This window comes from Salvelinus sp. IW2-2015, linkage group LG17 (assembly GCF_002910315.2).
Source record: "Salvelinus sp. IW2-2015 linkage group LG17, ASM291031v2, whole genome shotgun sequence".
Classification (NCBI taxonomy): domain Eukaryota; kingdom Metazoa; phylum Chordata; class Actinopteri; order Salmoniformes; family Salmonidae; genus Salvelinus; species Salvelinus sp. IW2-2015.
Genome location: NC_036857.1, coordinates 15422366 through 15441459, shown reverse-complemented (window position 1 = coordinate 15441459; position 19094 = coordinate 15422366). Strand labels below are relative to the sequence as shown.

General features: G+C 42.6%; 2 protein-coding genes across 4 annotated transcripts; one reads left to right on the top strand and one right to left on the bottom strand.

The window, feature by feature from the left end:
* Nucleotides 1-4413: 4413 nt before the first annotated feature.
* On the top strand, nt 4414-9328 carry LOC111977015 (zinc finger protein PLAGL2). Its single transcript, XM_024006261.2, has 2 exons — nt 4414-4541; nt 5519-9328. The coding sequence occupies exon 2, from the start codon at nt 6048-6050 to the stop codon at nt 7326-7328; it is 1281 nt and encodes a 426-aa protein (XP_023862029.1). The 5' UTR covers nt 4414-4541; nt 5519-6047; the 3' UTR covers nt 7329-9328.
* Nucleotides 9329-9693: 365 nt separating this feature from the next.
* Nucleotides 9694-16970, bottom strand: mylk2 (myosin light chain kinase 2). Of its 3 annotated transcripts, none has more exons than XM_024005070.3 (17): nt 16645-16970; nt 16186-16495; nt 15756-15868; nt 15517-15595; nt 15251-15432; nt 14997-15075; nt 12901-13243; nt 12529-12716; nt 12282-12387; nt 12065-12158; nt 11885-11994; nt 11377-11518; nt 11106-11176; nt 10864-10992; nt 10457-10609; nt 10226-10358; nt 9694-10008 (listed from the first exon to the last, which is right to left on the bottom strand). In XM_024005070.3, the coding sequence occupies exons 2-17, from the start codon at nt 16445-16447 to the stop codon at nt 9901-9903; spliced, it is 2292 nt and encodes a 763-aa protein (XP_023860838.1). In that variant the 5' UTR covers nt 16448-16495; nt 16645-16970; the 3' UTR covers nt 9694-9900. The 3 variants fall into 3 exon arrangements, with proteins under 3 accessions (XP_023860838.1, XP_023860839.1, XP_023860840.1); XM_024005071.3 differs by having other exon boundaries at nt 12901-13219; nt 16645-16968; XM_024005072.3 differs by having other exon boundaries at nt 16186-16304; nt 16645-16967.
* Nucleotides 16971-19094: the final 2124 nt, after the last annotated feature.

Genomic DNA, 19094 nt, shown 5'->3' with positions numbered 1-19094 from the left:
CAAACTGACACGTTTTAATTTTCGTCAAAACTAGTTTATATCGATGGACCGTTAGACCTGATGACGTGTTTCTGCGCATGAGCTTAGCTAGCTAACGTCGCATACTAAACCATATTGTTGTATTAATAAGGGTTCACAGCGAAGCTAACCTATTGCTTATCTCTCCTGTATTCTTTTTTCTTGACATGGTCAAATAACTCAAGCATAAATGTGTAACTTTTTTCTAAATTGGCACAAAGTAACTGGCACAGAGTAACTTGGTAAAAGATGATGTCACAGATTGGCCTATAGGTGGCGCTGTTATAAGCAGTCTCACTTAACACACTCCAGCACAGTAGGTGGCGGCATGCAGATTAAACATTTGTTTGCTGACCGACATATTGGATGAAGAAGTCTCACTGACACCGAAGATAGAACAATGAGCCAGATGTTTCACTGGATGTATAAATCTGAAGCATCCAGTTGGCGTTTCCACTCACTACCAAATATGGTGATGAGAGGAAGCCCAGTGGCCTGCATTGGAGAAGATGGCGCGAGATGGATTTTGGCCGACATTCTGCAAATGTTCTCATCGATGAAACATTTGATCTCAATACAGTTTTCTATTCCCAAAACTAGAATATGCTACGAACAGATTGGACTACGTTTTGTAGACTTTACCCTTTGCCAAAGTAAAAAAAAAATGGCATTGTCTAGAAGGAGTGCACGAGCGAATTGAGTTATTGCAGAGGAGCACTTCACAGACTAGGCTTCCCTAACGAAATATGCAAATACATGCTAAAACGCGCAAATAGGAACTCGCTTGCTCGTGCTTGGCTCTGCCTACCTCCTTGCCCACTGATGCATTTGCTCGCATCGAAAAAAACAGGCTGTTGTCTATCTTGGGTTAGTTATACAGACCTTTGCTTAACCCAGATAGAACAAGGGTTAGTGCTGTACAGATTTCTGTTCGCAAAACTACAATCTGTTACGGGGAAAAAAAGTCAAAGGGTCACATCTACAAAACTTAGTGGACTCTGTTCGTAACAGATTGTTATTAATCAGTGTTGGTTTAAATGGGAGCAAATTAAGCATAGTTGTCAGAACAAGCAAGGAAGTGGGCAGAGCCATGCACGAACTAGCGAAAAACGATTGGTGTGTTCTAGCATGTATTTGCATATTACCATTAGGGAAAGCCTTCTCTGTGAAGTGCGCGTGTGCAATAACTCAAATCGCCCTTGCACTCATTGTAAACGATGAAACGGAAATATGCTAATACAATACTTGTTCTGACAACTATGCTTCATTTGCTCCCATTTAAACCAACACAGATGACTAACTGTCTTGGGTTAGTTATAAATATCTTTGCTTAAACCCTCATATCCGTCACCCCATTTGACATAGCCCCATAATGGATTTCAGAAGCCTAACGTTACTCCTTATCATCCAAGTACCTTACAAGTTCTGTTAAGAGGCGAATTGGCTCTGTCAGCCAAAACAACCAAATACTCCAACTAAACTTGAATCAATTCTCAACTGTGGTAAGGTTCTAGAAACTTAACGCACTCTACTTTCATAACACATCAAAAATAATTTCACAAATGCAAAATATACACTTTAGCCGGTTTTAATAGTTGCAACCGACAGTATTTTTCAGTGACATCACGTTTGGGGTGTCTTCCGTTCACATTAATTAGCACAGGTAGTCGACTCTGTCTCCCATCTGTTTTCCGTAAACAAGCGCTGTATCATGGAAATATGGTCATGTGGAAACCTTAACTAAATTGGAGAAAAGCAAAGGGATTGGTTAAGAGATGGCGGAGTCATCAGGAAATCAGATTTTACGTGTCCATTTAAATCCTTTGTAAATCCACTCCACAATGGCTTATCTACTTGAAACGTTTTAAGGTAATCAAAGCCATTATCATGATGAACCATGTTAAGTTTGGCATTGATATCTTAAAAAATAAGGAAACTATTAACAATTAACTTTTTTGACTATGTAACGCTAATACTTAAAATAATCATAAATAATATTCTTCTCATGGACTAAATGTCAGATTCACTCCAAATCTGGTTATGGACTCATTACAATAGTTCCTAAAGAGTTTGAGAAAACAACATTGACGCATTCAAAGATGGCCACACTATACCAGTTGATGCATATTAGCACATATGCTAAAATGTGCAAAATATACATATAAAAATCTAATAAAAACCACATTTGGAATTTACTAATGAAGGGTTTGATCACAAGATGGCTGAGATATTGACAAATCAGATTTTACGTTTCCATTTAAAACACTAAATCCACTCCTCAGTGGTCTTTCAACTTGAAACTTGTCATCGCCCTCATGGACGTCCCTAAGATTGACCACACTGAATTTGGTATTGATATATAAGAAAAAAACAAGGAAACTATTAACAACTTATTTTTTGCAAATGTAATGCTAATGCTCAAAATCATCTGCAATCCTCTTCTTCTTTAATGGTTTTGATAAAAAAAAATAGGTGCTGCATTCAAATATCTCCGCACTGTACCTATAGATGCATGTTAGCACATATGCTAATGCAAAAAATACTGGGCACAGACGGCAGTTCAACGTCTAGTTTTGATTTACATTCGGTTGAGCTTTCAACTAACATGAATTCAAGCAACGTGAAATACCATTGGCTGTACTGTAGGGGGGGGGGGGGGTTGAAATGACGTGTTAACAATGTTGATTCAACCAATTTTTGCCCAGTGAGTCACTTTGGAATGCAAGGCGGACAGAACACAACAATGAGGTCAAGGGTCAAAACACTGCAGGAATGAAATACAAAACAACTCTCCCTACCCCCTCTCTCTCTCTAGTCACTCTACAAACCAACGCTAGTGGGAGAGAATTGACAGAGATCAAGCCATTGTGGCTCTGCTATCTGCAAAATTAGCCACAATCAGTGCAACACTTGGACTGAAATAGGTGCTGGTACTCATTTTGGGTGTCGGTACTGTTTATATTTAGGTGCAGGAGCTCCACAATACTTTTGAGCTAATATTGTCAAAGAGGAACAGGAGCTCAAGCAGTAGAACATTTGAGGTGCCGCTACTCAGCTCCGGTGAGCACCTGCCCAAGTCAAGCACTGGTCACAATGGCATCAACATGTAACCTGTCCATGGACGAACCTGGCAGAGATCAACCTGAAGGAAAACATGGAGAGGAAAAATCTGAGACCACCCCTGTGGGCACAGACGTCAATTCAATGTCTATTCCACGTTGGTTCAATGTTATTTTATTGAAATGACATGGAAACAACGTTGATTCAACCAGCGTGTGCCCAGTGGGACATTCTGTTTTGAGATTTAAAAAAATCCAAGAATAAATAAGATTTTTCTAGGCTACTATTTAATTACATAAAGACATAAGGGGACATAATTATATTTACTGCAGCGTTAAGATAAAATCCTAGGGCTAGCCATATTTTTCATTGATGTTCCAGCACTCTAGTTTGCTTAGGGTGTGCAGTGCTGTTCAAATGACAGTGGAAAAGGCCTGTGTCTGTGTCAGCCTTAACTGCCTATTTATTAGCACACACAAAAATTGGGGTAAGGGACAATTAAAATTATTTTGGTTATTATCAAACAAAAACGGATTATAGTCTGTAAAAAATAGAGTACTAGTCATTATGATTGCCCATACCCCCAAATCAAGTCACACAGAGAAGATCCACATTAATAAAAATAGGTACAATCTGTCATTTCAACAGCCTGATCCTGCTACATTGTTTGATGAACTGAGGGATGGGGCTGGGGAAATGTAACCACACATTTTGCAGCTGGAGCTATGAATCCAAACCTGGACAGACAGTCTGTGAGATTGACATTATATAGTTTGAAGCTATTGGTACAAGACAAATAAGAAAAGCAGTAGGCTATGCAATCTTACTACACAATCAATGCAACCTAAATCCATGCTGCAAACAGTTCCTCAATGAAGGAACTGTTTGAAACATGGATTAAGGTTACTTTAGGATTTTTGGTCATCCTGAGACCTGACCAGAACCAGAACCAGATTATGACCAGAAAATCTGATGGAAAAGACGATGAGGATCTTCTCCTCATACCCGTCTTAAGTGAGTTCGCTACCTCCATCATCCTCTCTTCTTATATAGTGTCATGATGTGGGGTCCATATGGCCATCCTCTTGTTTTTTGGGCGTACAACACCTTCAATTCAACAGTTTTACTTTTCTACAGAAAAAATGAGTATATGCAATGATGTTATGGAATTATCTTTTCCAAGTTTTAAAATATTGTCCCGTGTCTTAAGGTTTAATATGAAGTATTGCATACTAGGTCGCACAGTGTTGGTGAACCTTATTTAGTTAGCAACCCCTACAAAAGTTTGTCAAAAAGTGGTGTGTCTGACGTCACACTCCCATAATGCAAGCGCTCTGCAACTCCAGCGCCGCCGAGGAAAAACCCAGGCCCCGAAAAGAATAAATCTTWAAAAAATTGGAAAAATAGTTTTACAAAACATCTGAGAGAAAAGGACCAATAACCGAATCGCGAAAGTTTTAAAGGTACGTTTACGCCAATTTTCAACGGAAACGTCCCAAATATACGCCTGCCAGGCTGATAGTAAAAATCTACTCATACCGATCAAATTCGGTGACATGAACTTGCTGAATTTCTTTAGCACTTTTCAAATAGTAGTGCAATATGTATATTTATTTTCATTACTTTATGTAATTAAGAAAAACATAACTGTTTTGTTAGCGCTCATCACATTTTCAGAATACAAACGTTTAAAAAATATATTTTTGAATGTTATCAACACGTCATTATTTTCGTATTACGTTTCCCCATTCATTATTTTTCAAGCATTGCTCATGAATTACACGAGTCCATTTATTGAGTTAAGTTAATTTACTTTGTGTTTGTAAGTTACTACGCGAATACGTTTTTGTGTGTTTTTGACTTCATATACATGCTGATCACCGCGAGTTGATGATGAACCATATGTTCGTTGTATATAGACTCTTGATTCGTTTCCAAGTGAAACTCGCATACCTTGCTTTACATTGCTCAGATCAGAGTGTCTTTTGTACAGTTGCCCCATCAAATGATGTAAAAAGGATAATTTTCTAATATAGAATACAATGCTCATATCATGCCACCCCAGGTTTCACTTGATGAATATTGATCTGCAGCACTTGCACAATTAGCCTAACCATAGTAAATCTTCAACTTAAAAAGCCAAGTAATATATATTTTTTTATATTACAGTATTGTTAAAGTTTTCCTTATTTCACATGTGTAATCACAAAAACACCTCAACTCCATTACTTTACAAAGTAATGACTAAAGTTCTATGTAATAAAAGTGTTACTACCAATGATGTATAGCTATGGTTATTACACAGGTATAGGGTAAAATAATGTAAAGTGCATCGCTTTGGATGGGTGCTATACATGGGGTGTGTCCGGCACCAGCTTGACCCTGGTAATTTCATCACACAACAACTGTAGGCTGATCTTAACCTTGTGCTTCTTTATAGGACTGTGGTCATGCAAAATTGCCACTCACGTTCAACCGGTCCTCTGGCTCGTGTGGCTGGATGAGACAGGAAGAAGAAGCACACAACTTTGGGCCTTACCCAAGAATTACCCTGTGGAGACACGCACACATACACACAAACACACACAACAACATAAAACTCACACAAGCTCAGGGATGCTCACCCATATCTAGTCTGAGCCTTAGCAGCTGAGTGAGTGACTCTGCTCTCTTTGCCCAGGCCCTATTGGGTTGCTATGGCAGCTGCTGCTGCAGAACCCCCCCATCTAATAGAAGCTCGTACTGGAAAGGGAGACAGGCGGACAGACCCTCACCTGGAGAGAATACGAAACACTCCACTAGCAGCATTCAGCAGCATTCAACACCCTACTCTCCATTAACGGTGCAGCCAATGGTGTCAAGTTTGAAGGTCCTCTCTTAAAATACCCCATGAGTGTTTTGTCCGTCTGCTCATGCTTATGGCCCGTCGCCCTCTGCAGAAGACCCAGCGCCGTTCCCTCTGCTAGAGCATGTTCCAACAGAAGGAGCACCTGAAGAGCCACCTGCAGGCCCACGACGCCAACAGGCAGGTGTTCCACTGCCAGGAGTGTGGCAAACAGTACAGCACTCAGTTGGGCTACCGGCGCCACCTGCTGGCCGCCCACGCCCCTGCCTCCAGCGCCACCATCCCTGAAGAGCTCCATTGCCAAGAGGGGGCGCCTGCCCTGCTGGAGCAGCTAGGGAGCCACACCGACAGGCTTCCGCCCCTGGAGGTCACCGCCACCGTCAGGGAGAGGAAGTATTCGTGCGAGCGCTGCGACCGGCGCTTCTACACTCGCAAGGATGTGCGGCGTCACGCGGTGGTGCACACGGGCCGCCGTGACTTTCTGTGCCCGCGCTGCGCCCAGCGATTTGGTCGCAGGGACCATCTAACGCGCCACCTGAAGAAGAGCCACATCCAGGAGCCCACAACCACCACCCCCACACCAGCCCCCACCACACCTGGGCCCGTAAAGGAGGAGACAAGTCCGGTGCAATGCGACAATGGACCCTCCTCCAAGGAGCATGTAGAGGCCTTCCCCATTGACATGTACAGCAGTTACCCCCTGCAGACCATGTCCAATCCAGGCATGGGCCACCAACACCACTCCCTCATGCAGGGCTCCCTGCCCACAGCCATGGGGGTGGGCCTCAACATGCCAGGCCCCTCTCCCCATCCCCACCACCACCTCCCCCAGCAGCAACAGCAGCCTTATGGCCACATGGCCAGGTATCAGCATGGATCTACCTCATATCCCCGCACTGACATGGAGAGCTTCCTAATGGACCTGCAGAGCGGGCTGCCCCCACACCTGACCACAGCCTCCTCCTCTACCTCCTCCTCCGCCTCCCCTCAGAGGGAAGTGCTTTCAGAAACCCAGGGTGGCCCAGTGGCCGGGGACCCCCACCTTCTGTCCAGGAGCCCCGCTCTCTCCTCAGCCGAGCTGTCATGCGCTGCTAACATGGACCTGGGTCCTCTTCTGGGCTTCTTGCCGTTCAGCCTGCCTCCCTACAGTGCTCATATGAGTATGGGAGGTCTGGTGATGGGCTACCCGTCTACCTCCACCTCCACTGTGCCGCCCTCCTCCTCCAGCCCCCTACCCTATCAGGCCCCAGGAGGTCTCACCTTCCTGCAGCCCCCACAACTTCACGCATCCCAGGGCCCCGGAGCCCACAACCACAACAACAACCAGCTACCTCAGGGGTTCAGCAATCCTGGAATGAGCACTTCCACCTCCCTACCTCGCTACTACCAGACCTTTCAACAGTGAGCAGCCTGATACCATGTGACCCACGTGACCCCAGCACCAGGCCAAGGGACACTCCAAATATTCTTGAATAAAGCCTCCCATAAAGGACGAGTGTCTAGAAAGTCTTGAATATACGAGTGATACATATAGGCATCCAATGTGCTTGCATTTATTTTTTTTATGGAAAAAAAATGGGAATTGTATTTTTTTAATGATGCTAATTAAGCTTTCAGTAGCAATAGTTTTTGTTATGATGATGTTGAACACAAAGAACCACTTCATCAGTATTACCTCATCCGATAATAAGAAACATGAGCAGAAGGAGAATAGAAAGTGTGTTTTAGCAACCAAAATGTTGTTTTATTGAAACCTGTTAGAAATAGGCCAAATGGTTGCACTTTGTTCAGAAAAGACCGCATAAGGTCTATACAATGTGGACATAAGTGCTACATGACACCTGCCACTCATCTTGTTTTCCAATAATGTTAGTCACTTGTCTGACAATGGTCATGTTAGATATTTAACAGCAGTTTACGTAAAAGTGTACTTGTGTTATCATGTTCTGCTTATTTATACAAAAACTAGAGATGTTTGATTTTTATGTTCCTTTAAAGCAGTTTCCCAAACCTCTATCCAGGACCCCCATTCCAATTATTTGGTCTGTTCCAGACAGTATTAGCACACCTGATTCAAGTAATCAAGAGCTTGATTATTAGTTGACCAGTTCAATCAACTGTGCTTGTTCTGGAATATACCAAATAAGTGGAATGGCAGGGGGTACTCGAGGAGAGGTTTGTCAAACACTGCTTTAGAGGGTGTTACTGAAATGGGTTTCATATTACTGCATATCATTGACTGTCTCCTTTATTCAGTGAAATGTTGCACCGATGTCTTTAAAAAATGCTACTGTTGTGCCTCTTGGGTGTCTACTCTATTGACTGGGTTTAAGCACTTAAGACACTATGAAAGGATAGAATTGATGTCTTATGAAATGTTTTGTTCCTTTTACCTCAACAACATGCTCTCCTAGATGAACAGATTAATACAGAACTCTGTCCTTTGGGGTTAGGGTATATCATTTTAATCTCTTTCCTAGTTACTTTGGCTCTAACTTGTGCCATTAGATCTAAAGTGAAAATGTAGATTTTATTAATCAAATTGCTTGTTTTGTTTAGATACAACAGACAGTGACATTGATTGACCCATAAACTCTCTACCTCTATCTTATCCTATTACAGTACCCGTTTCTTTCTTGGCGTGGAGGTAACTGTTATGTAAAAATTAACAATCAGTACGGAATAACATCTCTCCTCCTTGAACATTGTTGTCTCTTTTACCAGTACTTATGTATTGTATCCTTTCCTGATATGTAAAGATCAGTTCCTTCACGCCCATGATGATTGTATACTTGTTGGCAGCGTTTTAGACAGACTACATTGCAGACGCCTGCCAAATCTCACAACACCTGGATAGGTGTTATAACATATCACCTAACCACATCATATGATATAGCAATCTGAGGCCCGACTGCGCAGTCAATTAAGTAGCACGCAACCATTGGTTGATGCAATGCAACTGTCTGAAATGTAGTCAGCCTGGAACGCGTCCTTTGACTACCTCAGAAAAGAGCAACTTGTAATTGCAGAGAAAACATTTGTGTAGAGTTTATTTTTGTCAGTTCAACGAATGCACACTTTATAGTAATAGATTTGAATTGAGGTTAGCTTAGCATATTGACGAAAGGATGTTATGCCCAATAGTTAAGTTCCCATCATATTGTATTGAATGAGGATTCCATTTAATTCAATTGCATTGTTGCCTGTAGTAAAATTAGCTGGAAGCGTTACTAGTATGCAGGCATCACATCCTCGTTAGCTCTTAGGACAAGGCTCTAGCTGTTTGTTCCATCACCCTATAGAAGAAGATACAAAACAAGAATTGCTGAACTGCTCTTATAATATTATCTTTGAAGCATTTTCTTATTGTATGAATGTAAACAATAAAGTACATATTAGATTGGATTGGTTTCTCGTTATTTTGTTATTAGGGCTCTTGAGTGGCGCAGCGGTCTAAGGCACTGCATCTCAGTGTTTGAGGCGTCACTGGTTCGAATCCAGGCTGTATCACATCCGACTGTGAATGGGAGTCCCATAGGGACACAATTGGCCCAGCACCGTCCGAGTTTGGCTGTCGTAGGCCGTCATTGTAAATAAGAATTTGTTCTTAACTGACTTGCCTAGTTAAATAAAGGTTACGTATAAAAAATCACTTGAACTATTTCCTTTATAGATGTAGTGTCATATCTTTTGGCATGAATCCGCTTCCATACATTTCCACACAAGAAAATAAAAATATCAAAGTACAAAATTGCTGCTCATTTTATGAGTGAAATTATGTTGTGTAGCCACTATTTATTCACACACTGTGTCCTGTTTTGTTTACACAGACAGACCATGACAAGAGTACCTTCTCTGACTGATTATGTGGGAGGTCTTTACAAGTATGCAGTTTGTCCAGCGTAGGTCAGTACAGATTTCACAGGGGGTGACATTGTAAGGCGGCAGTGTAGGTACTGTATTAATGGGTGACATTGTTACGTTGCTATAGGTACTGTATCCGTCTCCGTATCCAGAGAGGTCAGTTCCCCACCGCTGCTGATCTTCTTGAATCTGTTGGCTGCCGCTATCGCAATGTAGTTTTTCTGTGAACAAGCACAGAAGCACGTTTACAACATAGTGAGCAGGGCAGTAAGGTTGGATGCGTCTCATCAACAATGGTTGGCCGGAAACAATTGACATGAAACAGCTGATTGCAGTGCAAAGAGGATAAAACTACCATAATGTGAACAATGTGTCTTCCAACTACAAAACCAACTAAATGAACCACACTGTGTGGTGGAGGAAATCTGTTGGACTGACCTTCCATAGTTTCTTGGCCAGGTATTTCTTCAGCAGGACCTGGGACTTCAGTACTATATTGCTGCCCTTGGCCTTCTCTGCAATGTTGTTGAGCCACGGATGTCTTAGACACTGTAAAGCACTCATTCGCCCTCTGGCCAAACAGGGAACAGGGTAGAAGTATAACTAATAAACTGTAATAATCATCACAATCATGAGTGTTATGATTATTATTTAAGCTTTGGCCCTCACCCCCTCTCCTTGACCAGAAGGTGGGAGATAAAGTCCTTAGCCTCAGCTGAGATGTGCTCAAAGGCCTCGTCCTCAAAAGAACAGTTGGCAGAGAGGACGTTGTTGAGGGTCTGGCTCTCATCATCACCCAGGAAGGGTGAAAGGCCACTTAGACTGCGGAGGATGAGAGGAAGGAAGTGCCGCATGCACATACACAGGGAAACAGGTCACAATGAAAGAGCATGCATGGTAGGGACATGGGGGGGGTGAATCCTAACTTCCACTTAAGTCACATTTTTACTTAGTCATGCATTGATGTCAATGGGACACGAAGTAAAAATGTTACTTACGTGGAAGTAAATTTGCCCCATACAACTTACGCTTTAACTTAGATGTTAGGGAATATGAGGCTGATATTTTAGACTCACAGCATATAAGTGACGACCCCTAAGGTCCACATGTCTGTGGGAAAGGACACAAAATCAAAGTTGACCACCTCTGGGGCCAGAAATTCAGGGGTTCCAAAATTGACTCTGAGCTTCTCCCGAGGCCTGTATCTGATTCCGAGGAAGAAAGAAAATGTATTTTCAAGGTTCTTTTTGAGAGAGCTGCTACCAGTGCTCACAATAAATCCCCCAAAGTCACACCCACAGCTGAAGAGAGGCATTACCTTCTTGCCAGCCCAAAGTCGATAATCTTCACCTGATGGCCAGTTCGATTCACACAAAGGATATTCTCCGGCTGTGAACATTGGAGTGTGCAAATTCATTTGGATAAATTAACCATTGATTACTTTTCTTACAACAACACACATATGGATGCCTCTGAGTTATGGTGAGACTGACCACGCTGTGCTTCAAGTGGCAATTAAAATGTGCTTGGCATTTGTGACGGTGGTGAGCCTTGAAATCTGGAATGCACATCCAGTCCACCATACTCACTTTCAGGTCGAGGTGGAGGACGTACATCTGATGCATGTAGCTGACCCCTTCACAGATCTGCTTGACAAACACCATGGCGTCCACCTCGGTCAGTGGTGCGCTCTCATCCACAATCCTGTCAAACAGCTCCCCGCCTTCAACACTGCCACACACAGACATCAGGTTGACCAACTCCACTGCACCTTTCTCCCCTTTCCATTGTGTACTTTTGATTGAGGTATACTGTATGTAATGCACTTTGTCTTTGTTTTAATAATGTATGCATATTTGTGGTGATTCAGTGTTCCATATCTGTCTCTGAGTGTCTGTACTTTGTACTTTAGTGTCTGCTGCCAGCAAACCAAATCCCCCCTCAGGAGATCATTAAAGTATATTAATTAATTGTTAATTTATTGATCCCTGTTAAATGATTTGTAGAATGTTTGGAAGCACTACAGTGTAATGGAGATCTTGCTAACCAATGACACTGAATAGCAGAGTGGAATATGAAGGAATAGTAGCCACTTACTATTCCAGAATTAACACCAGCTGGTGCTTGGTCTCAAAGGCATCATAGAGCTGGAGGATGTTGGGATGACTCAGCTGGTTCATTGCCTGCACCTCGTTATTTGCCCTTTCCTGAGAGAACAACACAGGCAAATGTGTATGTGAACATAAAAATATGTACCTCACTCACTCACTCACTCACCTTTTCTTTAGCAGTTCGTGTGTTGATTATCTTAGCTGCGAGCTTTAGTCCAGAGGATTTTTCAGTGCATTTGTGCACCTTGCCAAAGCGTCCGCTGAGGGAAAAATATGTTTTTCTTAACTCATTAACACACAAACCCAATAGCTATTAGATAACATCTGGGAGATTACTAGTTCTACCACTATTCCAGACCAGTAGGCTACAGATGTCAGTTTACCTCCCCAGCACCTCTCTGGTGTGGATGACGAAGGTGTCAGATGGGGGGTTGGATCGCAACGACACACAGCGGTGAAGGAAAGGAGCTGGCTGGGGGGGAACGTCATCTGAGAGATAGATAGAGAGAGAGAGATTGGGAGGGCAACACTCATTAGCGCAATGTCAGTACACGTTTCTGTATAATAGCATACTAATCCCAAAATTCTCAAACACACTAAGGCTTTTTGTGCACGGAAGTCAACATTCACCTATGACCTTATGGCAAGTTTTGGTATGGGACTTGGGCCGGGTCCTTTCTGCTGTAGTAGGGACTACTATGATCTGTATTCCACTGGCTGCAACTGGACTAGCCCCTCCCAACACACTGCAGGTCTTCGCAACAGCCGGTCCACGGGCAGGGCAGACATACTGGGGCTTGGGCCTTGAGCTCTGGAGCCTGAACCAGAAAGAAGGCCAGCACAATCAGAGCAGAGCAGAGTAGCATTTATAATTTGTATGGTGGAAAGCAATGTGATTCAAATTGGTGGTGGATGTGTTGAGTTTTTCACATGTAGATATGATATCCAATCATTTATCATTTTTATTAGTATGTATGTTAGATGATGAGTAAGCGCCTTTACCTCTGCAAGGACTCTGGACAGCTGTGCACTTGTCTAAGGGAGGAGCTCTCCACGGTTGGCATAAGGACAGCCAACCCAGACGGCTTTTGTGGTGCGGGGGCGGGACTTGATGGAGCAGCTGCTTGGTTCTCCGTCACTGTGGTCCTCGTCTCAGTCTTTGGAGTGTCCGCCATTAATGGGACAACCGCTACAGCTGGAACCTCTCTCATCCCACCCCTTTCAGTTTCACTCTGTCTGTGGGAATCTGCTGCCATTGGTTGACCTCTGACCCCCTGCTGGTTCCCTCCAATCCACTGCTCTCCAACACATTCTCTTTGCTCTGCTCCCATACCAGCAGACACCTCTTAATTAAGTTATAGTTATAGTCTGAAGTTTACATACACTTAGGTTGGAGTCATTAAAACTCATTTTTCAACCACTCCACATTTTCTTGTTAACAAACTATAGTTTTGGCAAGTCGGTTAGGACATCTACTTTGTGCATGACACAAATATTTTTTCCAACATTTGTTTACAGACAGATTATTTCACTTATAATTCACTGTATCACAATTCCAGTGGGTCAAAAGTTTACATACACTAAGTTGACTGTGCCTTTAAACAGCTTGGAAAATTCCAGAAAATTATGTCATGGCTTTAGAAGCTTCTGATAGACAAATTTACATCATTTGAGTCAATTGGTGGTGTACCTGGGGATGAATTTCAAGGCCTACATTCAAACTCAGTGCCTCCTTGCTTGACATCATGGGAAAATCAAAAGAAGTCAGCCAAGAACTCAGAAAACAAATTGTAGACCTCCACAAGTCTGGTTCATCCTTGGGAGCAATTTCCAAACGCCTGAAGGTACCACGTTCATCTGTACAAACAAAATTACGCAAGTATAAACACCATGGGACCACGCGATCTGTCTCCTCGAGATGAACGTACTTTGGTGCGAAAAGTGCAAATCAATCCCAGAACAACAGCGAAGGACCTTGTGAAGATGCTGAAGGAAACGGTTACAAAGTATCTATATCCACAGTAAAATGAGTCCTATATCGACATAAGCTGAAAGGCTGCTCAGCAAGGAAGAAGCCACTGCTCCAAAACCACCATAAAAAAGCCAGACTACGGTTTGCAACTGCACATGGGGACAAAGATCATACTTTTTGGAGAAATGTTTTCTGGTCTGATGAAACAAAAATAGAACAATTTGGCCATAATGACCATCGTTATGGTTGGAGGAAAAAGCGGTATGCTTGCAAGCTGAAGAACACCCTCCCAACCGTGAAGCACAGGGGTGGCAGCATCATGTTGTGGGGGTGCTTTGCTGCAGGAGGGACTGGGGCACTTCAAAAAATAAATGGCATCATGAGGGAGGAAAATTATGTGGATATATTGAAGCAACATCTCAAGACATCAGTCAGGAAGTTAAAGCTTGGTCGCAAATGGGTCTTCCAAATAGACAATGACCCCAAGCATACTTCCAAAGTTGTTGCAAAATGGCTTAAGGACAACAAAGTCAAGGTATTGGAGTGGCCATCACAAAGCCCTGACCTCAATCCCATAGAAAATTTGTGGGCAGAACTGAAAAAGCTCTGTCAGGAGGAATGGGACAAAATTCACCCAACTTATTGTGGGAAGCTTGTGGAAGGCTACTCGAAATGTTTGACCCAAGTTAAACAATTTAATGGCAATGCTACCAAATATTAATTGAGTGTATGTAAACTTCCGACCCACTGGGAATGTGATGAAAGAAATAAAAGCTGAAATAAATCATTCTCTCTACTATTATTCTGACATTTCACATTCTTAAAATAAAGTGGTGATCCTAACTGACCTAAAACAGGGAATTTTTACTAGGATTAAATGTCAGGAATTGTGAAAAACTGAGTTTAAATGTATTTGGCTAAGGTGGCTTAAGGTAAACTTCCGACTTCAACTGTATGTCTATCCATTCATCTGGCAATGCTTTCTCTGTGTTCCTATCTATCATATAACTCATAAACACAAATCAAATCCATGAATGTTGGTCAGCTCAATCTAGCCAAATGTAGGTCTTGAGCTCACAGAGTATGACATGACTATAGTCATACCACTAAAATGGAAGTGAGTTACCTTTCTTTGCAGGAGCGATAGGAGTCTGTTGCTTTGTTTCCTGGTGTCTGTTCGTCTCAAACTGATTCTGGGTCTCAGCCTGAGCATGAGAGAAACAGAGGCAGCTTGAGCATCTCACAAGGTGTGCCACTGACCAATCATCAACTAAAAGGCTTGTTTTATGTTTTGCCAATTAGAGATATGGAGTAGACACATATCCATGCAATGTATACACAAAACCACTCACACAATGAAGAAACATATTATAAGAGTACCTTTTCAGTGCTTAATGAATCACTGACTGGCAGAGATGCTGTCCTAAGTGACGCCTCGATGGATGTCACCACTTGGTTCTTCGTCACTGTGGTCCTTGTTTGAGTCAAAATCTTTTGAGTGTGCGCCATTGATGGGAAAACTGCTACTGCCAGCCGTGTCAATGTTTTCTTTGCATCTGTCTCTATCAAATAACACACCAATTGAATCCACCCTGGATTATGGTCACCTACATTTGGTCTAGAGCTCATTGAGTATGAATTGTTACCTTTCTTTGCTGGGGTGGTAGGAGTGTGTTGTGTCTTATCCTGCTGTCTGTTTGTCTCCAACTGATCCGGGATCTCATCCTGACCATGAGAGAACATAGCACCAGACAGACTAAAACGGTTGCTTTATGTTTTGTCATTTAGATATACATGTTTACCATGTTGACATGTATCAACATGGAAAAAGACAATGCAGTGTATACACAACCATTCACACAATGAGGAAACAGACTCAAAGTACCTTAGAAGTGACTAGTGAGGTCCTGGCTGGCAGATATACTGTCCTAGGTGATGGCTCAATGGGTGGGGCTGGGGAAGCTTCCTGGCAGGGGTGGGGGTTCCTTTGCTCCAGACCTCATTTACAAGACAAAACAGAATTATCCTCAAAGGAAATTGGACACAATTCCTACAAGCCTTTGTCATCTTCACAGTAGCATGGACGTTGTTGTAACATCAACATTGTGTGAGCAAAATCATTGTAATTCATGTCCACTTCACAGTTATTCATCTCCTTTGAAATGCAGTTTGAAACTTTAATGCAGATACACAGTATTGGTTGAGACATTGAAACACTAAACCATGGGTCAATCCTGTAGTGAGCTCAGTCAAACTTAGCTTGTCAAAAACAATACAATCCTTCCGTGTGTCATTTCAGACCGATTGAACGTTACCTTTGGCCAGGGCATCTAAGGTCCTCTGCATCTCACCGATCTTCCTCTCAAAGTTCTCTAGCAGCCTGGACTGGGCCACAAGCTGCCTTTCTGTTGCCTCTGGCTGGCCGCTGTGCAGACTGCAGGTGGAGCAGACGGAGCAGGAACCTATTTGTCTGGAGAGGAGCTCATCCAACTTGTGAGTCAAGTTATCTACTTTGGCCTCTAGGACAGGTAGGTTTGTGGGGAGTGGGACAGGTGGTGTACACCGCACAGAACCCATGATGAACAGTGGTCCTCAATAGGCCTCCGCAAAACACAAGCCTCTAGACTAGAAGACATAGGCAGAGTTATCCTCAAGAAATGAAAAGGCTGGTTACAGATTATAAAAAAGTCAGGACAGTTGGTTACAGATCCCTCCAAAAATATAAAGGTTGGCACTCTTCAGGCCTCCTCTCAGAGCTCTTAAATTGTACCTACCTCTTAGATCAATGAAAGCGGTAGAAGGCAGAGTAGGAAGAATCTCGGATCAAGAAAGACCAGTATTGGTGAGAGTCAGACAGTAGGGGTTGGTCCTGTCCAGAGAGCAGAATGCCGCAGTGAGCTGGTTTGCTCCGTTATCTCTTCCAGTGACAGCCTCATTGTCCAGAAATAGGCAAGTGAGGGGCAAGGGCGCTGAGGGTTGGGAAACAGTAGCAGATAATGAAGGTATGCATGTCAGGCCAGACAGACGTCAAGAGGACATACGCAGTTCCTCTGATGAAGGAGAGCATGTGCACACAATATTTTTTTTATTTGGGCATAGAAGGCAGTGATTCAAATGTCTGGGTCTTGGCTAATCAAGTTACAACCAATCCTTTCCAGGCTTGGACCAGACTCCTAATTTGCATATTTATTGGTGTGTTAATAGTCTCACTAAACTATCAGATACGGTTCCCTCATAATACTATTCTCAATGAGCTGACTACTGAAATGACACAGTTTGGCCTCCATCCAACCAGTGTCTCAACCTCTGGTCCCCAAGATGGTTAGTCTACACCAGTGGTTCCCAAACTTTTTATAGTCCTGTACCCCTTCAAACATTCAACCTCCAGCTGCTAGCACCATTGTAAGCCTGCCACACACACACTATACAATACATTTATTAAACATAAGAATGAGTGTGAGTTTTTGTCACAACCCGGCTCGTGGGAAGTGAGAGAGCTCTTATCGGACCAGGGCACAAATAATAATATAATAATAATCAATAATTTTTCTCTTTATTTAGGCATCTTACATATAAAACCTTATTTGTTCATCAAAAATTGTGGGTGTGCTTGAAAGGATGCACATAAATCATTTTCCACACACAGTCTGTCCACTCTCACATAGGTACGTGGTTGCAAAGGGCATCAGTGTCTTAACAGCGCGATTTTCCAAGGCAAGAAACTCTGAGCTCAGCCCTATCCAGAAATGATTCAATTCAATTTTCACAGAACCGCTTGTTGCAATTTCGATGAGGCTCTCTTGTTCAGATATCAGTAAGTGGACTGGAGGCAGGGCATGAAAGGGATAACGAATCCAGTTGTTTGTGTTGTCCGATTTGGGAAAGTACCTGCGTAATTGAGCACCCAGCTCACTCAGGTGCTTCGCTATATCACATTGACTTTGTCTGTAAGCTTAAGTTAATTTGCACACAAAAAATCATATAATGATGGAAAGACCTGCGTGTTGTCCTTGTTAATACAGACAGAAAAGAGCTCCAACTTCTTAATCACAGCATCAATTTTGGCACGTACATTGAATATAGTTGCGGAGAGTCCCTGTAATCCAAGATTCAGATCATTCAGGCAAGTAAAAACATCACCCAGACAGGCCAGTCGTGTGAGAAACTCGTCATCATGCAAGCGGTCAGACAAGTGAAAATTATGGTCAGTAAAGAAAACTCTAAGCTCGTCTCTCAATTTAAAAAAACGTGTCAATACTTTGCCCCTTGATAACCAGTGCACTTCTGTATGTTGTAAAAGTGTTACATGGTCGCTGCCCATATCATTGCATAATGCAGAAAATACACGAGAGTTCAGGGGTCTTGCTATAACAAAGTTAACCATTTTCACTGGTGTCCAACACGTCTTTCAAGCTGTCAGGCATTCCCTTGGCAGCAAGAGCCTCTCGGTGGATGCTGCAGTGTACCCAAGTGGCGTCGGATGCAACTGCTTCCACACACGTTACCACTCCACTATGTCTCCCTGTCATGGCTTTTGTGCCATCAGTACAGATACCAACAGATCTTGACCACCAAAGCCCATTTGATGTCACAAAGCTGTCCTGTACTTTAAAAATGTCCTCTCAGGTTGTCCTGGTTTCCAGAAGAGGAAGTCTTCCTTAACCCTTGTGTTGTCTTAAGGGTAAAAAATGATCTGCCACTATGTTTAACAGCAGAAAGAAAACACTAAATTATATTTTTTCAACTTGAAATTTGATTACTTTTCCTAGAGTGACCCCAACATTAGAAAAAGTGAAACATCGCCTTTGTTCATATTTCCATGAAAGCTGTGCACCACCATGGTACAAAGATTGTTTTAGGGTCATTTTTGACCCGGCAGTTATAAAATAATTTACACGCCACAAAAACCACAAAGACACACAAGCACAATGAGAAATTTAGATTATGAGTGCTACTGATTGAACTCAGACAAAACTAAAACTTTATTGTGCATGTGCAGCATCTCCCCTCCATGACCCCACACATGACTCAAGTTCACATACAAAATAAACAACATTTCAGTCAAAATGAACAACATTTCTGACAAAATAAATATTTCTTGAACGCATCGTTTACTAATGGGGAATGCAGTCAGAGGCTATAAATGTGCTACAGATGACAGTCCCCCAGTTCTCTCTTTGCTGAAGCCATGAGTGCACGTTTCAGTGCCCAACGGGTTGTAGAT